Raw genomic sequence first — 19291 nt, 5'->3', positions numbered from 1 at the left:
AGTCACCTTCTGCATACCGTTATCAGTAGCCAGAGGAGCCTGTTAAGTGCTGGACTACTTCATCCCAAGTGCAGGACTAATAGACTAAAAAACTCCTTTGTCCCACATGCCATTAGACTGTACAACTCCTCTCTGGGAGGGGGGGGGGGGGGTGTACTAGGATGACAGGGGATGCAAAACAATAACAGTGCAATACTTTTTCATAACATGGTCACTACTGCCTAGTTTCTCTTGTTATATTCTTATTTTACTGTTATATTTGTATTTTCATTGTTGCTTTTTATTTTTATTCTATTGTAATATTTTTCTATTTTGTTTCCATTTATACCCCCATTATTTACTTTTTACTTTTTAAATTCGATCTCAATTCTGTACACTGCTGCTGGAATTTTAATTTTAATTTTCCTGAAGGAACTCTCCTGAAGGAATCAATAAAGTACTATCTATCTATCTATTAAGCTATACACGTATAGCAGGGCTTAAACAAATGATAACAGAGTACGTAAAATAATCTGGGCGTCGTTTATGAGTGATTGTATATGGTAACAGGCATTACGTGTGTGTCCATGTATAACATATTGAAACATTGTCTTACGATGAAGGTGATGACAGAGAAGAAGAGGAGCAGGTTGGAGATCCTGGCCGAAAACAGTGTCTCTCCTTTGCCCTCGGACAGCACCTGGCGCTTCTGCAGCAGCAGGTAGATGAGGGCAAACAACATGCCGTGTATCACCGCCTGCAACATAACACGACGGCACGTTTGCTACATGCAAGTCTGCATTGTGTTGGATGTCGTCAGCCACTTACAAATCTGTCCAGCTTCCATCTAAACCACCATTCATGGATGCTTCCGTTGAGCTCAAACAGTTTGGAGAGGGGCCAGACTGAGAAGATGCTGTCAAAGAAACCCTGCAAGCAGAGATGAGGTCATGTGATGTGACATCAGCCCATACCGATCACATGTCCTAAACTGTACATTTTCCATGTATTTATGGTGAATAACAATATTGTCCATAGTACACAATGACTAAATTGATCCTGTGTCCAGTAAATTGTGTCGTGAATTTCTAAGCGTTAAGAAAAACAAAATTGGTGAAAATAAATATGTCGACCTAATCGCTAGTATTGATTTTATATTGATTCTACCCGTCGTATCAATCTGCCCTCCTCTTTTAATGCTGACACATCTATCTATCTCTGGACTTTTATTTCGGTAATTTCCTGTTAAAATCTGCTTCCTTTCTGCTGTAACATGGTTCTACATACACTTTACAAAACGCTATTGCTTAGTGTTGCTCTTAGCTTGCCCTCTATTGATAATGATACTAACAGCAGGGTATTAAGATATGTACAGTAGTTGATTATTATCAGCTTAGGGGAGCGCTCCACACTGTGTATAGAGACACACAATTAGCTGCTAGTCGCTTGCCAGCTAGGGACTACAGCCAGAGAGAGGTGAGCGGCATTAAAACATACTTTTTCAAGAAAATCATCCGACACTCGACGGTGGTCCATCGACATGATCCCTAGTTGCTACTATAACCCTCATAAAAAGATGCATTGTCACCTTTTAAACCAAGTGGACGAACAGGTTGTTTTTTCTTCAGATATAGTATGAGGACCAATCCACCAAGTCGAGTGAAAGAAAATATAAATACAATGGGGAAAAAAAACGCCCTTCAACCCTGGAAAGTAGCATTTGTCACAATTTTTAACAATAGTTTTGACAAAGAAATGTTTGTTTGCCACAATGAAGGTGGATGTATGCATACACAGCCCACCCCCTGCCCCAAGTTTCTTCATCTTGTGCCACATCACATCCCAGAAGTGGACGGAGGATGCAGGTGAGCAGTTAGGGACACAGACTGGGATGTGCTCTGCAGCCCACAAGGAGAGGACATCCACCCTCAAACTGAGTGCATCACAGGATATATAAACTTGTGTGGAAAACACTGTGACCTCCAAGATGGTCCGGTGTTTTCCTAACAATAAACCCTGGGTCACCACTGAGATGAAGGCCCTACTGAACGAGAAGAAGCGGTCTTTCACCCAAGGAAACAAGGAGGAGCTGAGAAGAGTCAAGATCAGGAGGAGTAAAGAACTACAAACAAAAACTGGAACAACAGATGAAAGAAAAAAACAACATTCGTGAAGTGTGGACCAGCTTGGAAGAGATTTCAGGTCACGGAAGAGGTTACCAAGCTTCTGGTGACCAAGAGTGGGCCAAAAAACTCAAAGTCTTTTTCAACAGGTTTGACTCTGGCCCCACTGCAACCCCTTCACATCCACACTTGCCCACCTTAGCATGGTCCACCCCTCTCAGACAGCCCACCAGTCCAGTTCACCCACCCAACACTCCCATCAAGTGAGGAGGGAGTTGGGAAGGAACAAGGTCAGGAAAGCTACAAGCCAAGATGGCATCAGTTCCAGGCTACTCAGGGAATGTGCAGACCAGGTAACTGTTGTGGTTTACTACATTTTTAACCTGAGCCTCAGCCTAGAAAAAGTCCCTACACTCTGGAAGAAGTCCTGTGTGGTTCCAATCCCTATAACACCTCATTCCAAGGAGACAAACGACTTCAGACCTGTTGCCCTGACCTCCCACTTCATCAAGAACCATGGAGTGGATCATCCTCAGCCACCTTTGCGCGCAGACAGGGACAGCAATTGGCAGCTTGCAGTTTGCCTACTGCTGCATTGAGCCCCCACCCACCTGCGGTGAGAGTATGTTGGTTGACTTCTCCAGTGCTTGAAAGAGGCGGGAGTGGACCATCGCCTGGCTGCATGGATCATTAACTACATCCTGGACAGGCTGCAGTAACTGAGTGCGTAACTGTTCTTCAGACGTGGTAGTTTTCAGCACAGTGACTGTGCTCTCACCTTACCTGTTCACGCTGACTTGCGGCGGTCAGCTCCACCACACACACCAGTGAACATTCAGGGATCAGATGTAGAAGTAGTGGACTCATTTAAATACCTGGATGTTCACTTCAACCAAAAACTGGACTGGACTCACAATTTGAACGCTGTGTACAAGAGGGGTCAAAGTGGTCTACACCTCTTAAGGAGACTGAGGTCTTTCGGGGTGTGCAGGTCACTGCAGCGCACTTTTAAGGACACTGCTTCTGCGGTGTTCTATGCTGTCGTTTGCTCGGGTGGGCAGCACGCTTAGAGACAGAAACAGACTTAAAGGCCTACTGAAATGCGATTTTCTTATTTAAACGGGGATAGCAGGTCCATTCTATGTGTCATACTTGATCATTTCGCGATATTGCCATATTTTTGCTGAAAGGATTTAGTAGAGAACATCGACGATAAAGTTCGCAACTTTTGGTCGCTGACAAAAAAGCCTTGCCTGTACCGGAAGTAGCAGACAATATGCGCGTGACGTCACAGGTTGTGGAGCTCCTCACATCCGCACATTGTTTACAATCATGGCCACCAGCAGCGAGAGCGATTCGGACCGAGAAAGCGACGATTTCCCCATTAATTTGAGAGAGGATGAAAGATTCGTGGATGAGGAAAGTGAGAGTGAAGGACTAGAGGGCAGTGGGAGCGATTCAGATAGGGAAGATGCTGTGAGAGGCGGGTGGGACCTGATATTCAGCTGGGAATGACTAAAACAGTAAATAAACACAAGACATATATATACTCTATTAGCCACAACACAACCAGGCTTATATTTAATATGCCACAAATGAATCCCGCATAACAAACACCTCCCCCCTCCATATAACCCGCCAATACAACTCAAACACCTGCACAACACACTCAATCCCACAGCCCAAAGTACCGTTCACCTCCCCAAAATTCATACAGCACATATATTTCCCCAAAGTCCCCAAAGTTACGTACGTGACATGCACATAGCGGCACGCACGTACGGGCAAGCGATCAAATGTATTTGGAAGCCGCAGCTGCATGCGTACTCACGGTACCGCGTCTGCGCATCCAACTCAAAGTCCTCCTGGTAAGAGTCTCTGTTGTCCCAGTTCTCCACAGGCCAATGGTAAAGCTTGACTGTCATCTTTCGGGAATGTAAACAATGAAACACCGGCTGTGTTATCCGGCACAACAGTCAGGGGGTGCATTCTACGGCGGGGGTGCGTTATTCGGCACAACACCTGCCGCAATACACTGCTTCCAGCGGTGTATTGCGGCTTTCTTCTTTGCTGTCTCCATTGTTCATTGAACAAATTGCAAAAGATTCACCAACACAGATGTCCAGAATACTGTGGAATTTTGCGATGAAAACAGACGACTTAATAGCTGGCCACCATGCTGTCCCAAAATGTCCTCTACAATCCGTGACGTCACGTGCAGGCGTCATCATACCGAGACGTTTTCAGCAGGATATTTCGCGCAAAATTTAAAATTGCACTTTAGTAAGCTAACCCGGCCGTATTGGCATGTGTTGCAATGTTAAGATTTCATCATTGATGTATAAACTATCAGGCTTCGTGGTCGTAGTAGTGGGTTTCAGTAGGCCTTTAAAAAGCTGACTCCGTCCTAGGCTGCTCACTAGACAGCATTGAGGAGGTGGCTGACAGAAGAATGCTGACCATCCATAATGTCCAATCCCTCTCAGCCCATGCACAGTGTGGAGGCCCTGAGTAGCTCCTTCAGCAACACACTATTACATCCACAGTGCAAGAAGGAGCTCTACCGCAGGTCCTTTCTACCCACAGCCATAAGACTTTACAACACACTTTAGTCATTACTGGGATCTATTTTCTTGTTTTTTTGTTGTATTTATCTTCTAGCTATACATATTGCTGAGTAATATGTAGTGTTTACAGGGTTTTATTTTAATTTAAGATCACGGGTACAAGCGGCCGAAATTAGCTTCCTCCGCCGGGTGGCGCGGTTCTCCCTTACAGATAGGGTGAGAAGCTCTGTCATCCGGGCGGAGCTCAATGTAAAGCCGCTGCTCCTCCACATCGAGAGGAGCCTGATGAGGTGGTTCGGGCATCTGGTCAGGATGCCACCCGAACGCCTCTCTAGGGAGGTGTTTAGGGCACGGGGAAGATCCAGGACACATTGAGAAGACTATGTCTCCCGGCTGGCCTGGGAACGCCTCGGGATCCCCCGGGAGGAGCTGGAAGAAGTGGCTGGACTTCTCTGCTTAGGCTGCTGCCCCCTTGACCCGACCTCGGATAAGCGGAAGGAAATGGATGTATGGATGATGGATGGAATTTAACCACGGCAAGTGCCGCGACCGCCCTTCTCACTTGCCGTAATGCCCTAAAAAATTTCAGCAGATGACATGGCACCCCAAACCATCACTGATGGTGGAAACTTTACACTAGACTTCAGGCAACGTGGATCCTGTGCCTCTCCTGTCTTCCTCCAGACTCTGGGACCTCGATTTCCAAAGGAAATGCAAAATTTGCATGGTTGGGTGATGGTTTGGGGTGCCATGTCATCTGCTGGTGTCGGTCCACTCTGTTTCCTGAGATCCAGGGTCAACGCAGCCGTCTACCAGCAAGTTTTAGAGCACTTCATGCTTCCTGCTGCTGACCTGCTCTATGGAGATGGAGATTTCAAGTTCCAACAGGACTTGGCGCCTGCACACAGCGCAAAATCTACCCGTGCCTGGTTTACGGACCATGGTATTTCTGTTCTAAATTGGCCCGCCAACTCCCCTGACCTTAGCCCCATAGAAAATCTGTGGGGTATTGTGAAAAGGAAGATGCAGAATGCCAGACCCAAAAACGCAGAAGAGTTAAAGGCCACTATCAGAGCAACCTGGGCTCTCATAACACCTGAGCAGTGCCAGAAACTCATCGACTCCATGCCACGCCGCATTAACGCAGTAATTGAGGCAAAAGGAGCTCCAACCAAGTATTGAGTATTGTACATGCTCATATTTTTCATTTTCATACTTTTCAGTTGGCCAACATTTCTAAAAATCCCTGTTTTGTATTAGCCTTAAGTAATATTCTAATTTTGTGACACACGGAATTTTGGATTTTCATTTGTTGCCACTTCAAATCATCAAAATTAAATGAAATAAACATTTGAATGCATCAGTCTGTGTGCAATGAATAAATATAATGTACAAGTTACACCTTTTGAATGCAATTACTGAAATAAATCAAGTTTTTTAAAATATTCAAATTTACTGACTTTTACCTGTATGTGTATATATACATATTTATATATATACATATATACAGTATATACATATATGTGTATACATTATATATATATATATATATATATATATATATATATATATATACATACATATATACATACATAAACATATATATGTGTATATATACATATATATATATACATATTTATATATACATACATATATATGTGTATATACAGTATATACATATATATGTGTATACATATATATATACACACATACATACATACATACATACATACATACATACATACATACATATATATATATATATATATATATATATATATATATATATATATATATATATATATATATATATATATATATATATATATATATATATATGCTTTTGTGCCCCTGCCTCGAAAGAAAGTAATGTTTGCCTTCGTGCCCTTCCAACTTGCCTAAGTGCCCTAAAATATGAGCCCTCCTTTAAGGAAACACTTGCCTTGACCTTAAAAAGTTAAAATTTGAGGCCTGTATTTATTTATTTTTTTCATTACGCTTTACTTGTGTTAGTGTATGTAAAAACCCTGCACTGCAACGTCGTCATTTCCCCATTGTGGGATAAAGGAAAGTCTAACCTATCCTATGTAATTGGCCGCTGGTCAGCCACAGGTGATCGGCATTAAAGGTAATTCATGGCCAATGGCATTCATTGAATACTTTTTCACAAAAATGGCTTGATACTAAATGGGCGGCTGTTGAATGGCATATCACTAATGAAAAGTGTTGCCATGTCACTGACCTGTGAGAAGGCAAAGACAGAGATGAAGACCAGAAGGCCCAGAAGCTTGGCCAGGACACCAAGATGCCACATGCCGCTCGCTGCACACAAGAGAAGAATGAGTAGAAGTGTTTCAACGTCTGTCTGCTCACTTACTGTTAGCTCGCTTCTGCAGGATCTGTGGCCACATGGCCAGCGTGCCGTAGATGACAACAAACCAGAAGGTGACGAGTGGGACAAAGTAATAGAACTGGTATGGCCTGTCCATCACCACGCACAAAATCAACACCAGGAAGTTGAGACGGAAAAGAACCTGCGGGAAAGGAAAAGCATCCCCATTTTGAAATGACTGCGCTCATGGCGACCAAGTCGCTGCAACCTCACCTGGCACACTCTGTATAGTCCAAAGTCTCCTTTCAGCCAAAAGAAGGAAAAGTGTCCATAGCCCGTCTGGAAAAGGTAAGCGGCGACCAGCACGCGCACGTGCATGTAGACGGGAACAAACTAGAAGAATAGACCTTTCAAGTCAACTGTTCCCAAGTGTGCTTGACCACAAACATTGTTTTCTGACTCACAGCGCTTGCTCCCGACACGTGATAGATGAGGATGACCAGCTGCATCCAGCCTTTCCACTCGTCTGTTTGATCACGATTCAATAGTTTGCTCTGCAAAGACAAAGAAGTAAGTCTGTACTTGTCACATGCTACAACTCCTACTGTAAAGTTACACAAAGAATACATGATTCAGTACATTCGTTCTGTGCTACAAAATAAGACTTGTTTAATGATAAACTAAACTGGTAGAGCAGGCAAGCTCTGCTTCTTCCGACTGCTTTAGCCACTTGAACAAAACTATGTGCTTTTTACATGTCCCAGACAAAATAAATGGATTAAACATGAATACAATTATTGTTCTCAATAAATATGTAACTACAAATGATTTATTTAAAAATGTGTTTAATTACATGAACATTTCTGAAGGCGTTGCATTTCAAGACTAATGGTGAAAAAGAACATTGGACACATTTAGGGCTGGGCGATATATCGATATACTCGATATATCGCGGGTTTGTCTCTGTGCGATATAGAAAATGACTATATCGTAATATTCGAGTATACGTTCTCACGCAGTTGCTTTTAGCTGCGGGCATTACACTACAGGCGTTTCTCACTCTTTGTTGTCTCTCCTTCTCACAGAGACATAAAACAAGCGCACCTTCTTACATACGTCACATACGTATGCGCCCTCGTGGAGCAGAGAGGTAGCGGCATGGGTAACGTTAGCTGTGGTGCGGGTGGTAATACGAGAGAAAGAAGGTGCGAATCTGTTAACAAATGAAGGAAGAATTAATTCCCAAGAAAAACAGCACGGGGTCCATCGTCTGGTGGTGGTTTGACTTCAAGCGGGAATATGTCGAACAGACAACCGTAATTTGTCAAGTGCGGGGCAAAAGCGTTGCTACAAAAAGTAGCATTACTGCTAATCTGTAGCATCATTTGAAAAGTCACCTGCATTTTTAGGGAAAATAGTTTAAATTAACTCCCATTGCTACAACCTTAAGGGGTGTTAAAAAACAAAGATTCACATCCAAATCGCAATTTAAATTTATTCCAACCCCGAAAGGGACAAACGGTTGAAAATGGATGGAAAATGGATGGATTCTGAATTGACTCATAATATTTGACAACCATTTAAAAATATATATATATATTTTTTTTTTTTATAGAATTTTTTTACAAGTACATTTTGGGTTGAAAACATTAAAAACCTTTTGTTGACTATATTATTATTATTGAAACTGTTGTTTTTATAAATGTTTGTTTTCCCTATTTGTAAAAGTGTATGTCTTCTCAATGACTTTTAAAACCAAAGTATTGAAAAGCTTTCACAGCTTTTGCTCAATACCTTGTTGATGCACCTTTGGCAGCAATGACAGCAATAAGGCTGGAATATCACACAATATGGAAAAAGTAAAGTGATCTGACAAGGCATCAAACTACTTTAAGTTGATGTTAACATTGAAAACACAAACCATTTCAGTTTAAAGCTGAACCACAAATTGGAGTGGGTTACTATATTTAACAGCATTTACACAAACATCCCAACCTTCTACTTTGTTCTAACCAACACCAAGCTGCAACTTTTCTTACTTGGGGTTTAGCTTGAAAATGCAATTATTATGAATACCTTAAATGATGACAGTTCCTTGGCTTTAGTGCTTATAATAACAACAATATTGCTAATACTTGCTTTGTCATATACGACATGTAAATTGAGTTATTTTGGTTGTTTTATAGGTGCAACTCCCTTGAGCTTTATTGCTAGCCACCTCATACTTGCTGTGTATTACTAACTGGAATGCATTAAAAAACACATGTTCCTGGATTGTAAGGATTGTGAACGACATGCAACATTAAAAAAAAAGTGCAGTTCAACTTAAGTTATGTCCAAAAAGTGCAGTCTTACCTCTTTGCTGTTCTCGCTGTAGAACACCCCCAGGACAAATATATAGATGAGCGGAATGAAGAACGTGGAGTGTGTGTAGAACTTCTGCTCCTTCATGAACACGTCGGCCCGGTCACAAAGGTAAAAGTACGCCATGATGACTCCCATCCTGCACAAGGCCTGGAACGGTGCCTTCAGACCCAGAGGGCCTGCTGCTGTCGATGGCTTTTTCTCTCCAAGACTCTCCACGTCCGGCGGAACAGGCCGATGTTGGCGGTTGTTGCCGAGGATGTGGAGGGTCAGGAGGACGAGGGCAGAGCCCACGAAGAAGCAGGCGCATAGTTTCTGGAAGAGGTTGGGTGGTGGTAACGTCTGGCAGCAGGAGCCATCGATAGGCCTCAGGAGCTTGTTGCACACAGCGTTCATCAGCACCATGGCTCCCTGAATCAACACATCAATGTTTATGTGTAGTAAGACTGTTTCTCTGGATGAGCAATAGCTCCAGCGTGCTTGGTTTAGGCTGATACACACAAAGACTTTCTGAATCTTAAGAGGTATTTCCACCCCACACAAAGACAATCAGGCATTGAGCAGTTTGGATCTTGATGTACACTACGACAATACCAGCACGCACACACATGACCATGGAGCCATATTCTAGTCCTCAAGCACAAACTTTTGCCTGGGAAAAAAGTACCCGTCTAAATATACATAGTATTGGATGGTATTGGATGGTAGGATCAATACTTTGGTTGTAGTCCAGCAAATTACTCGATTTTCCTCAAAGTTATGTGACTGCAGCGTATTACTTTTCATAAATATCTACATGTCAGGTTAGTTATTTTAGTTGTTTTGTTTACATTTCTAATGATTATTTTTATTACATTTGTTACAGTAATTGTTTTTTTATTTTTTATATGCAGGTTTCATTTTCAACTAAAAGCACCAAATGTATGGTATTATTTTCATGTTTAAAGATGCTTTTATTTTGAAGTGACGTTTACCAGAATTGTTGTGCTGCTGTCCCACTTTGTTGCAACTGACACACAGAAGAACACTTTCCAGCTAATTCCTTCATATAGCATGCAGCCAACGAGGTGAATTACTTTATGTTACATATATCTCCATTTTATGACATCTTGTTATGCTAACACAGGGTTTCCCTTAAAGTGCCAAATATGACGTAATCACATAGTTTGCTTTGATGCATGTATTCTTTAAAAAGCAAACAAATGTGAATATACCATCCATCCATTTCCAACAGCTGCATTCGGGCGGAAGGCGGGGTACACCCTGGACAAGTCGCCACTATACATTTAAAACAAATCTGTTATTAACTATAGTATTAACATATATATTTTTTATTACACAATATCGTTTTAGAATAGAATAGAATAGAAAGTACTTTATTGATCGCCGGGGGTTTTGTTGTATTTTTTAATTGCTGCTTATTGTACAATGTACATTGTTGACAATTTTTTTTCAGAGATTTCTCCAATCCTTTTGACTAAAAAGATTGGATAAATCTCTCCAAAAAAAGTGACTACTCTACTCTCTCTTTAATAAAAAGGACCAGCAACAAATCCAGCATCTATTTCTGGTTTTATTGGAGACTGTACTTGTGTTTAGATTCTGTCGCACCATATCCTTGACCAAAAGTGAGCTGCAGAGAGCCTGACGTCACACTTGCTTTGTGCTGCTGGAAGCCTTTCTCTCATTAAAAGCCGCTAGTGTCATCTTAAATTGTGAAGATTGCAACTAACATATTATCTTATGTTAGTAGTATCAAATTTATTAGAGCAGATCCACAGCGCTGACACGCTGCCTCCGGTCAAATTTTTGGTGCATCATTAGTCAATAGTGCGCAAATAATAAACTATATTTAGCTATTCATACTGTAATGTGTATGTTAGTGTGTTATGATAGTAATTTTTCCCATGGTCATTCTCTGTGTCGGCGGACAATGAACAAGTGTTGTGTGTCAAGGAGTGAAACACGGAGACAGACGTGTGTGTATGAAGGAAATACTTGCTGGAATTGGACCCGTTGTTGGCAAAAAATTGGCAATAAAAGCTTAAAAAAACAGAAGCTTTGTTTTCTTCTGGACGCTACAATACATTATATTACTTTATTGTGTTAGGTGTGGCGACTAATATCAAGTCGTGGCGCCCCGCCACAATCAAATTCATTAAGGGGAAACCCTGCTAACATGCTATGCATATCGAATTGATGTATTGATTTAGCTAATACTGTCAGAAGAATGGAGAAGCACAAAAAAAGGGGGGTCAGCAGAAGCTGCGGGGCCTAATTGATTTATGACCCGAAAGTGGGGCAGGGGGTTAGGGTTTTGACTCCCCCAGGAAGTGGGTGTGGCTTCCACATAGCACCAATTCGGGGGGAGCTATTAGAGGGGTGACATCACACTCATAGGGCGTGGTCTAAAGTGTCGCTCTAAGATCGGTAGGTTGTGGGTTCAAACCGGCCGAGTCATTCCAAAGACTATAAAAATGGGACCCATTACCTCCCTGCTTGACACTCAGCATCAAGGGTCGGAATTGGGGGTTAAATTAATTCCCCGCGCGTCCACCGCTGCTGCTGCTCACTGCTCCCCTCACCTCCCAGGGGGTGGTCAAGGGTGATGGGTCAAATGCAGAGAATAATTTTGCCACACCTAGTGTGTGTGTGACAATCATGGGTACTTTAACTTTTAACTTTAAATAGAAAGTACCGTATACGTCATATCCGGCGGCCATTTTAATTTTGTAGTTTTTACTAATAAACCCGACATCTTGGTTGTAGTCCATAAGTCATAATGATGCAGACAGAAAGGGGCATTACAACCTATAGTTTTTGTTATCTGTACGCCATTTTAGTTGATCCTTCCATCCATCCATCCATCCATCCATCCACCCTATCAAATGTATTATTTAATTTGATTAAAGTGATTTATCATTTTTAATTAACTTTATTTAAGGTAATTTAGTGAATTTAGTGCATTTACACTTGTCTAGGCTGTACCGCGCCTACCGCTTGATAGCAGCTGAGATATGCTCCAGCACCCCCCGCGACCTCAAAAGGGACAAGCGGTAGAAAAATGGTTGGATGGTTGGATAGTGCATTACGCCACTATTTCACAGCATTTTAACCCAATTACAAAAGTTTATTTCTATGCCCAGCTCAACCCATATACAAACCCCGTTTCCATATGAGTTGGGAAATTGTGCTAGATGTAAATATAAACGGAATACAATGATTTGCAAATCATTTTCAACCCATATTCAGTTGAATATGCTACAAAGACAACATATTTGATGTTCAAACTGATAAACATTTTTTTTTTTGCAAATAATAATTAACTTTAGAATTTGATGCCAGCAACACGTGACAAAGAAGTTGGGAAAGGTGGCAATAAATACTGATAAAGTTGAGGAATGCTCATCAAACACTTATTTGGAACATCCCACAAGTGAACAGGCAAATTGGGAACAGGTGGGTGCCATGATTGGGTATAAAAGTAGATTCCATGAAATGCTCAATCATTCACAAACAAGGATGCTCACCACTTTGTCAACAAATGCGTGAGCAAATTGTTGAACAGTTTAAGAAAAACCTTTCTCAACCAGCTATTGCAAGGAATTTAGGGATTTCACCATCTACGGTCCATAATATCATCAAAGGGTTCAGAGAATCTGAAGAAATCACTGCACGTAAGCAGCTAAGCCCGTGACCTTCGATCCCTCAGGCTGTGCTGCATCAACAAGCGACATCAGTGTATAAAGGATATCACCACATGGGCTCAGGAACACTTCAGAAACCCACTGTCAGTAACTACAGTTGGCCGCTACATCTGTAAGTGCAAGTTAAAACTCTCCTATGCCAGGCGAAAACCGTTTATCAAGACCACCCGGGAACGCCGTCGGCTTCGCTGGGCCTGAGCTCATCTAAGATGGACTGATACAAAGTGGAAAAGTGTTCTGTGGTCTGACGAGTCCACATTTCAAATTGTTTTTGGAAACTGTGGACGTTGTGTCCTCCGGACCAAAGAGGAAAAGAACCATCCGGATTGTTATAGGCGCAAAGTTGAAAAGCCAGCATCTGTGATGGTATGGGGGTGTATTAGTGCCCGAGACAGGGGTAACTTACACATCTGTGAAGGTGCCATTAATGCTGAAATGTACATACAGGTTTTGGAGCAACATATGTTGCCATCCAAGCAACGTTACCATGGACGCCCCTGCTTATTTCAGCAAGACAATGCCAAGCCACGTGTTACATCAACGTGGCTTCATAGTAAAAGAATGCGGGTACTAGACTGGCCTGCCTGTAGTCCAGACCTGTCTCCCATTGAAAATGTGTGGCGCATTATGAAGCCTAAAATACCACAATGGAGACCCCCGGACTGTTGAACAACTTAAGCTGTACATCAAGCAAGAATGGGAAAGAATTCCACCTGAGAAGCTTAAAAAATGTGTCTCCTCAGTTCCCAAACGTTTACTGAGTGTTGTTAAAAGCTTGGGCATGTTCACCACTGTAACACAGTTGTGAACATGCCCTTTCCCAACTACTTTGGCATGTGTTGCAGCCATGAAATTCTAAGTTAATTATTATTTGCAAAAAAAAAAAAAGTTTATGAGTTTGAACATCAAATATCTTGTCTTTGTAGTGCATTCAATTGAATATGGGTTGAAAAGGATTTGCAAATCACTGTATTCCGTTTATATTTACATCTAACACAATTTCCCAACTCATATGGAAACGGGGTTTGTATGTTAGTTGTCTGTTTTTATAACGGATTTGAGTTAGAATAGATATCCATCTATCCATTTTCTACCGCTTGTCCCTCTTGGGGTAGTTATGATATGTATAACTTAAATAAAAGTTTATTTATTTATTTTTTCTTATATTAAAAGGTGCCATATGTAATAATTTCATGTCAAGTCATCATTAAATGGCCCTGATTGTCAAAAGGCATTAATAAATCATGTTATTTTCGAATAACTTTATAACTGATAACAGTAGTTCAGCCGGGATATGCTCATTTTAAAATTTGATTTCCAGCCCCGAAATCTTGTTATTGTTTTAATTTCGATGCCCCGCTGTTCGACCAATTAGAAAGTCTGTGAGTGTGTCACATCCAAGTTGCCAGTTACCCACCGCCCTCTTAGTCGAGTTACTGCCACTGGTAAAGTTACTAAACATGTCAGACCTTAGTAAATCTAAAAGGCATCATTCCGATTCTCAACTTATTCATGACAAAGCGAGGAACAAAACAAGGATTTGAAAGATGGAGACGATTGAAGGCGGTGAAGATTTTTTCATCTGATGCCAAACTTGCTTATTTCCTCCTTGATAGGTAAGTCAGGCATTTACGTTTTCTTATTACTTGTAATAAATGGAAATGGACATTTGGTATGTAAACTATATTGTCCAATACAGTCTATGATCTTGTCTAACAAAGCTAATATGTTCCTGCAACAAATGTTTAGCATGCTAGACCGGTCAATGACACATCGACATATAGGCTAACGGGGAAATATATGCCTGTTAGCCTTTATGTCGATTTGCCATCCAACTGACAGGGAAACATATATTTTTGACAAATAAACCTATGTGGCTATGGGTAGTGTCAGTGCCTATTTCCTGCTGATACGCTGATGAAATGGGTTACAACATGAGCAGAGCAATTATTGATTGACATTTTACATGTCTGTTCATGCAAAATAGGACCTATGTGAATGGCGGGGCCCAACTCAGAGTGCGTGATCTGCGTAGGGAGGGCCGGCTCTGGATAGACGCTAACTAGTCAGCCATCAATAATTGTGTTAGCCTGAAAGATGGCATTGTGACTACGTATACAAAATGGAAAGCCATCCTTTGGCGGGCCTAACAAAATGACTCGGTCGCAGGCCTCACTTTGGGCATCCGTGTCATAGTCAACTAACTTGAGGCAAATTCACAAAATTATTCAACGAGCACGACGTTTCAAGTCAAAAAGTGTCAGTATCAGTTTCCTGTATCAACCTGGTATCTGATCTATACCAAAATGTACAGTATCACCCACCGCTAGCAGCATCGTTGGAACGTAGCAAAGAGCGGAAAAACAGTCATCATAGAAGAGGACATCGAAAGGAGGAAATTATGGTGATTTCTAAAAAAAAATTAAAAAAAATCCCAAACTAAAAAGAAATGAAGAAAGCATGAACACAAACTTTATCCTCTACTGGGTGAGCTCGGGGTAAGTACGATCTCAGTAAAATAGCTGCAATGCTTTTTCTTTTTTAACCTTCCTTGATTGGCTACTTTCTGTACCACGTCACCATTCATGACTCGGGAGGCGCCCGCGTACCCCACAGACATGATTAGCTGTTGACGATTGTTGGCCCCTACCCATTTACAGCCAATTATGGGGACAAATTCACTCCGAATACACCTTAGACCACCCTCTTATAAGACATAAGCTCATCAGGCGCTTTCGGTCTTTGGTCGGAAGAGGTCAAATGAGGACAAAAACAGCCAGTTTGTGTGTACCCCGCTTAAGTCAGTCAGAGAGCTGACACGACTCGTTTGATGGACATCCATGCTGTCGCCATTTTCGCTGTTACAGTCAGATGGCATTAGGGTCACGTGGAGAGGTGAGCTACCAAATGTAGCAGATGACATCGCTTGCTCTTCGTGTTAAAAAACATACTTGTAAAGCTCAATACTGCCACCAGCAGGACTAGGTCAGACGGACATGTTTAGTTTCCATACCGGTCTTGCACTGAATCTTGTGTTGAAACAGTGTCTGTCAGATATGACCTTTGAATGAACATGACTTGAATCCAACCTACCACATCTACGGTGCTTTCAGGCATGTGTAGTCCATCGCTCGTCTGGTCAATTGTCTCTAACGCTGCCTGGCGTTTTGCAGACATCAGCTTGACCCGCGAACTGTCAAGACGTTTGCTGCCGCCGAGCGCGTCCACTGCCGCTTCATTGTACTTCTCCAGCTGTTGGTTGGTGATCATCTTCCTGTCCTTGCTCAACACCTCCTCATTGACGGGGTCTACAGGTTAGAGGTAAAAGTAGATAACTTAGTGTCAGGTTCAATTGGCGTTTTTTGGCGCAAAGATCAAATAGGGTGACAATAAGCATAGGAGTTTCTAAGATTTGTGACCTTATTTAAAGTTCTACAATACGGATGGGCGATATTGCCTCAAATCTATCAGGCAATAAATATACTGTATATTGCAGATTTCCAGGAAAACCATCACAATATATTATTTGCCATATAAATGATAATAGAAGCATTTCCAAATAGGTTACAAAGGCTCCTAATTTAGCTGCTGATGTATGTGGGAAGATTAATTAAGTTTATTTCCAGTTGGGTTATTTTCTCAAAACAATTACTAATTTACTTGCTCATTAACTGTTAAAGGCGAAGTGCACTTTTTATTTTGCCTATCGTTCACAATCATTATGAGAGACAAGAACACACGTCTTTTTTTTTTTTTTTTTTTTTACACACTGCAAGTTTATATATATATATAAAATGTAGGTACAGACACCTTTATAACAATATGTAATATGTACAATATACACACTACAAGTATATATATAATGTAGTAGTGCTGGGCAATCTATCGAGTTTGTAAGATACATCGATATATTTTTTAACAATATATGAATAAGAAAATATAATAATTGTAAGTTTATCTTGTGTTTTTTATGTTGATTTAATAAAAACATAAAAAAATAAAAACAGACACCAATAATAAAAAAAACGATACCGATAATTTCCGATATTACATTTTAAAGCATTTATCGGCCGATAATATCTCTAATAATAACGATATACCGTATTTTCCGCACTATAAGGTGCACCTAAAAACCTCCAATTTTGTCAAAAGCTGACAGTGCGCCTTATAATCCGGTGAGCCTTATATATGGAACAATATTGAGCCACAACAAACCTAAACTTCATTTTCATAAAGTTTAGGTCTCGCAACTACGGTAAGCAGCCGCCAACTTCATTTTCCCCCGTAGAAGAAGAACTTCTTCTTCTACGGTAAGCAGCCACCCCCGTAGAAGAAGAAGCGCATGCATGCTGGGATATATGACTGCGCAAGGCATGCCGTTTTGATTTCCATTTGTTTGTTTATGTAAAGACCCCAAAATGGCTCCTATTAAGTGACACGCTTACGACGCAGAGTTTAAACTTAAGACGATCAGTCACGCAGTAGAACACAAGAATAGAGCAGCAGCGACACTGACTCGATTAATGACGACTTCGACGATACGGCATGTTGGATGCCGTATCCGCCCAACTGTTAATTCGGACACTGAAGAAGAAGAATTCGAGGGATTCGTGGATGAGGAATAACTTCATAAAGTGAGCTTTACATGTTTATTTTGTGTGACATTAACGTTTGAGCAACGTTGAGTTATTTATACATTGTTATTGCTCTGCACTATTTCGAGTGTTACTATATTGTGATTGCACTAACGTTTGATTTACCGTAACAGTATCACTGTTTTTTATGTGTTTATTGAAACAGGGAAAAGTTCCCCATCACTATGTGATATAAATGTTGCACTACTGTTATACCTTGCTGTTGTTAAAAGATAAACAAAACACCACGTCACTGACTTTACCTCGGGGGAAAAAATAAAACAGCTGTTTATTCATTTTGGGAGTGAACAGAGTTGTCAGAACGCTGGTTTGTAATCTATTAATAAAGTTTGACTGACCTATCTGACTGTTTTGTTGACATTCCCTTTAGCGCAGCTCCATCTAATGGCTGCATAGGTGCGCCTTATAGTGCGGAAAATACGGTAATTTATTTCACGTTAAAATGACCAATGTTGTGTTCCTTGTTCTCCCCCGCATCTCACTCCCTCTCAAAACTCCACAGGCTACTAAACCCTTCCCCTTCCTCCTTCCAGACATGCTTGCACGTATAAGAACATCCATGGTTGTTTACTATGATGAGTCACAATTGGTTGAAATTAGATAAGGTAATCGAACCAGGAAGGGAAATCACAACAGACATCCCAAATGACGACAAGAGAGTCGTAGAAGAGAAAAGGGAATTTTCAAGCGGGCGATTTATGTATAAAAAAAACTAGTGGAAGATGGCAGAGGGATTGTCTTCTTTAGACTTTTCTTTTAGCGATGTAGACGATGTCCAGGAAATCAACAATGCGTCGACTTGGCCACATTTGGACAAATGTATGCGTCTGAATAAAACATGAATTTGAGTTGTTTACCATGTAAGCCCAAATCAAAACTGTTCTCGAGTTGGTGCCAAAAGTGTATGACGAAGTGAGGAAGGTTGTAGCCACACAATTAAGTAAGGTCACTTACTTGGCGCTGACCACAACCGTACGTGTGTGACTGTCTATTACATCGTCAACTAAGAATTAAAAAGAGCATGTCTGCAAATGTATTTTTTATCTGAGTTTGATACATTTTGTATTATTTTTCTATTTTACTTACTGTATGTTATGTAATTCTGTGCTACTTAAACAGTTTATTTTCTGTACTGTTAATACCCATCTTGACTAACTGGGTTAATAAAAGTGCCACTGACTGTTTACAGTACACCTGTCATTCAGTTCGATTTCAGTGAATCTCGCTCAAAATCAAAATCAACATCAATATATATATATATATATATATATATATATATATATCACACACATTCATAACAATATGTAATGTGTTTTATATACACACTGCAAGTATATATAGAATTAATTATAATAATTATAATTATTAATTATTAATAATTAATTATAATTATTAATAATTAATAATTATAATTATAATTAAAGGCAAAGACTACTTCTTGACAACAACAACACACCGAAGACAAACTGAAATAAATGCATACTTGCAGATGAGAATTTAGATTTTTTTTTTTTTTAAACAAACAATTAACCACATGAATCGTACACAGAAGTACAGAAAATTG

The 19291-nt window shown here is 40.7% G+C and overlaps 1 protein-coding gene across 1 annotated transcript in view; it reads right to left on the bottom strand.

Annotated features, from left to right (window-relative positions):
* The window catches only part of casd1 (CAS1 domain containing 1), a 77448-nt gene that overhangs the window by 15415 nt on the left and 42742 nt on the right, over positions 1–19291 (bottom strand). The window contains exons 8-15 of the mRNA XM_061982520.2: positions 16166–16380; positions 9357–9776; positions 7466–7555; positions 7275–7394; positions 7047–7203; positions 6912–6991; positions 808–909; positions 596–736 (exon numbers count right to left, since the gene is read on the bottom strand). Of these exons, the coding sequence (XP_061838504.2) occupies positions 596–736; positions 808–909; positions 6912–6991; positions 7047–7203; positions 7275–7394; positions 7466–7555; positions 9357–9776; positions 16166–16380 (1325 nt within the window). The remainder of the gene's footprint in view (positions 1–595; positions 737–807; positions 910–6911; positions 6992–7046; positions 7204–7274; positions 7395–7465; positions 7556–9356; positions 9777–16165; positions 16381–19291) is intronic.

The sequence above is a fragment of the Nerophis lumbriciformis genome, linkage group LG21 (assembly GCF_033978685.3).
Source record: "Nerophis lumbriciformis linkage group LG21, RoL_Nlum_v2.1, whole genome shotgun sequence".
Lineage (NCBI taxonomy): Eukaryota > Metazoa > Chordata > Actinopteri > Syngnathiformes > Syngnathidae > Nerophis > Nerophis lumbriciformis.
The sequence above is the reverse complement of the archived record's forward strand: the minus strand, read 5'-3'. Positions and strand labels throughout refer to the sequence as shown.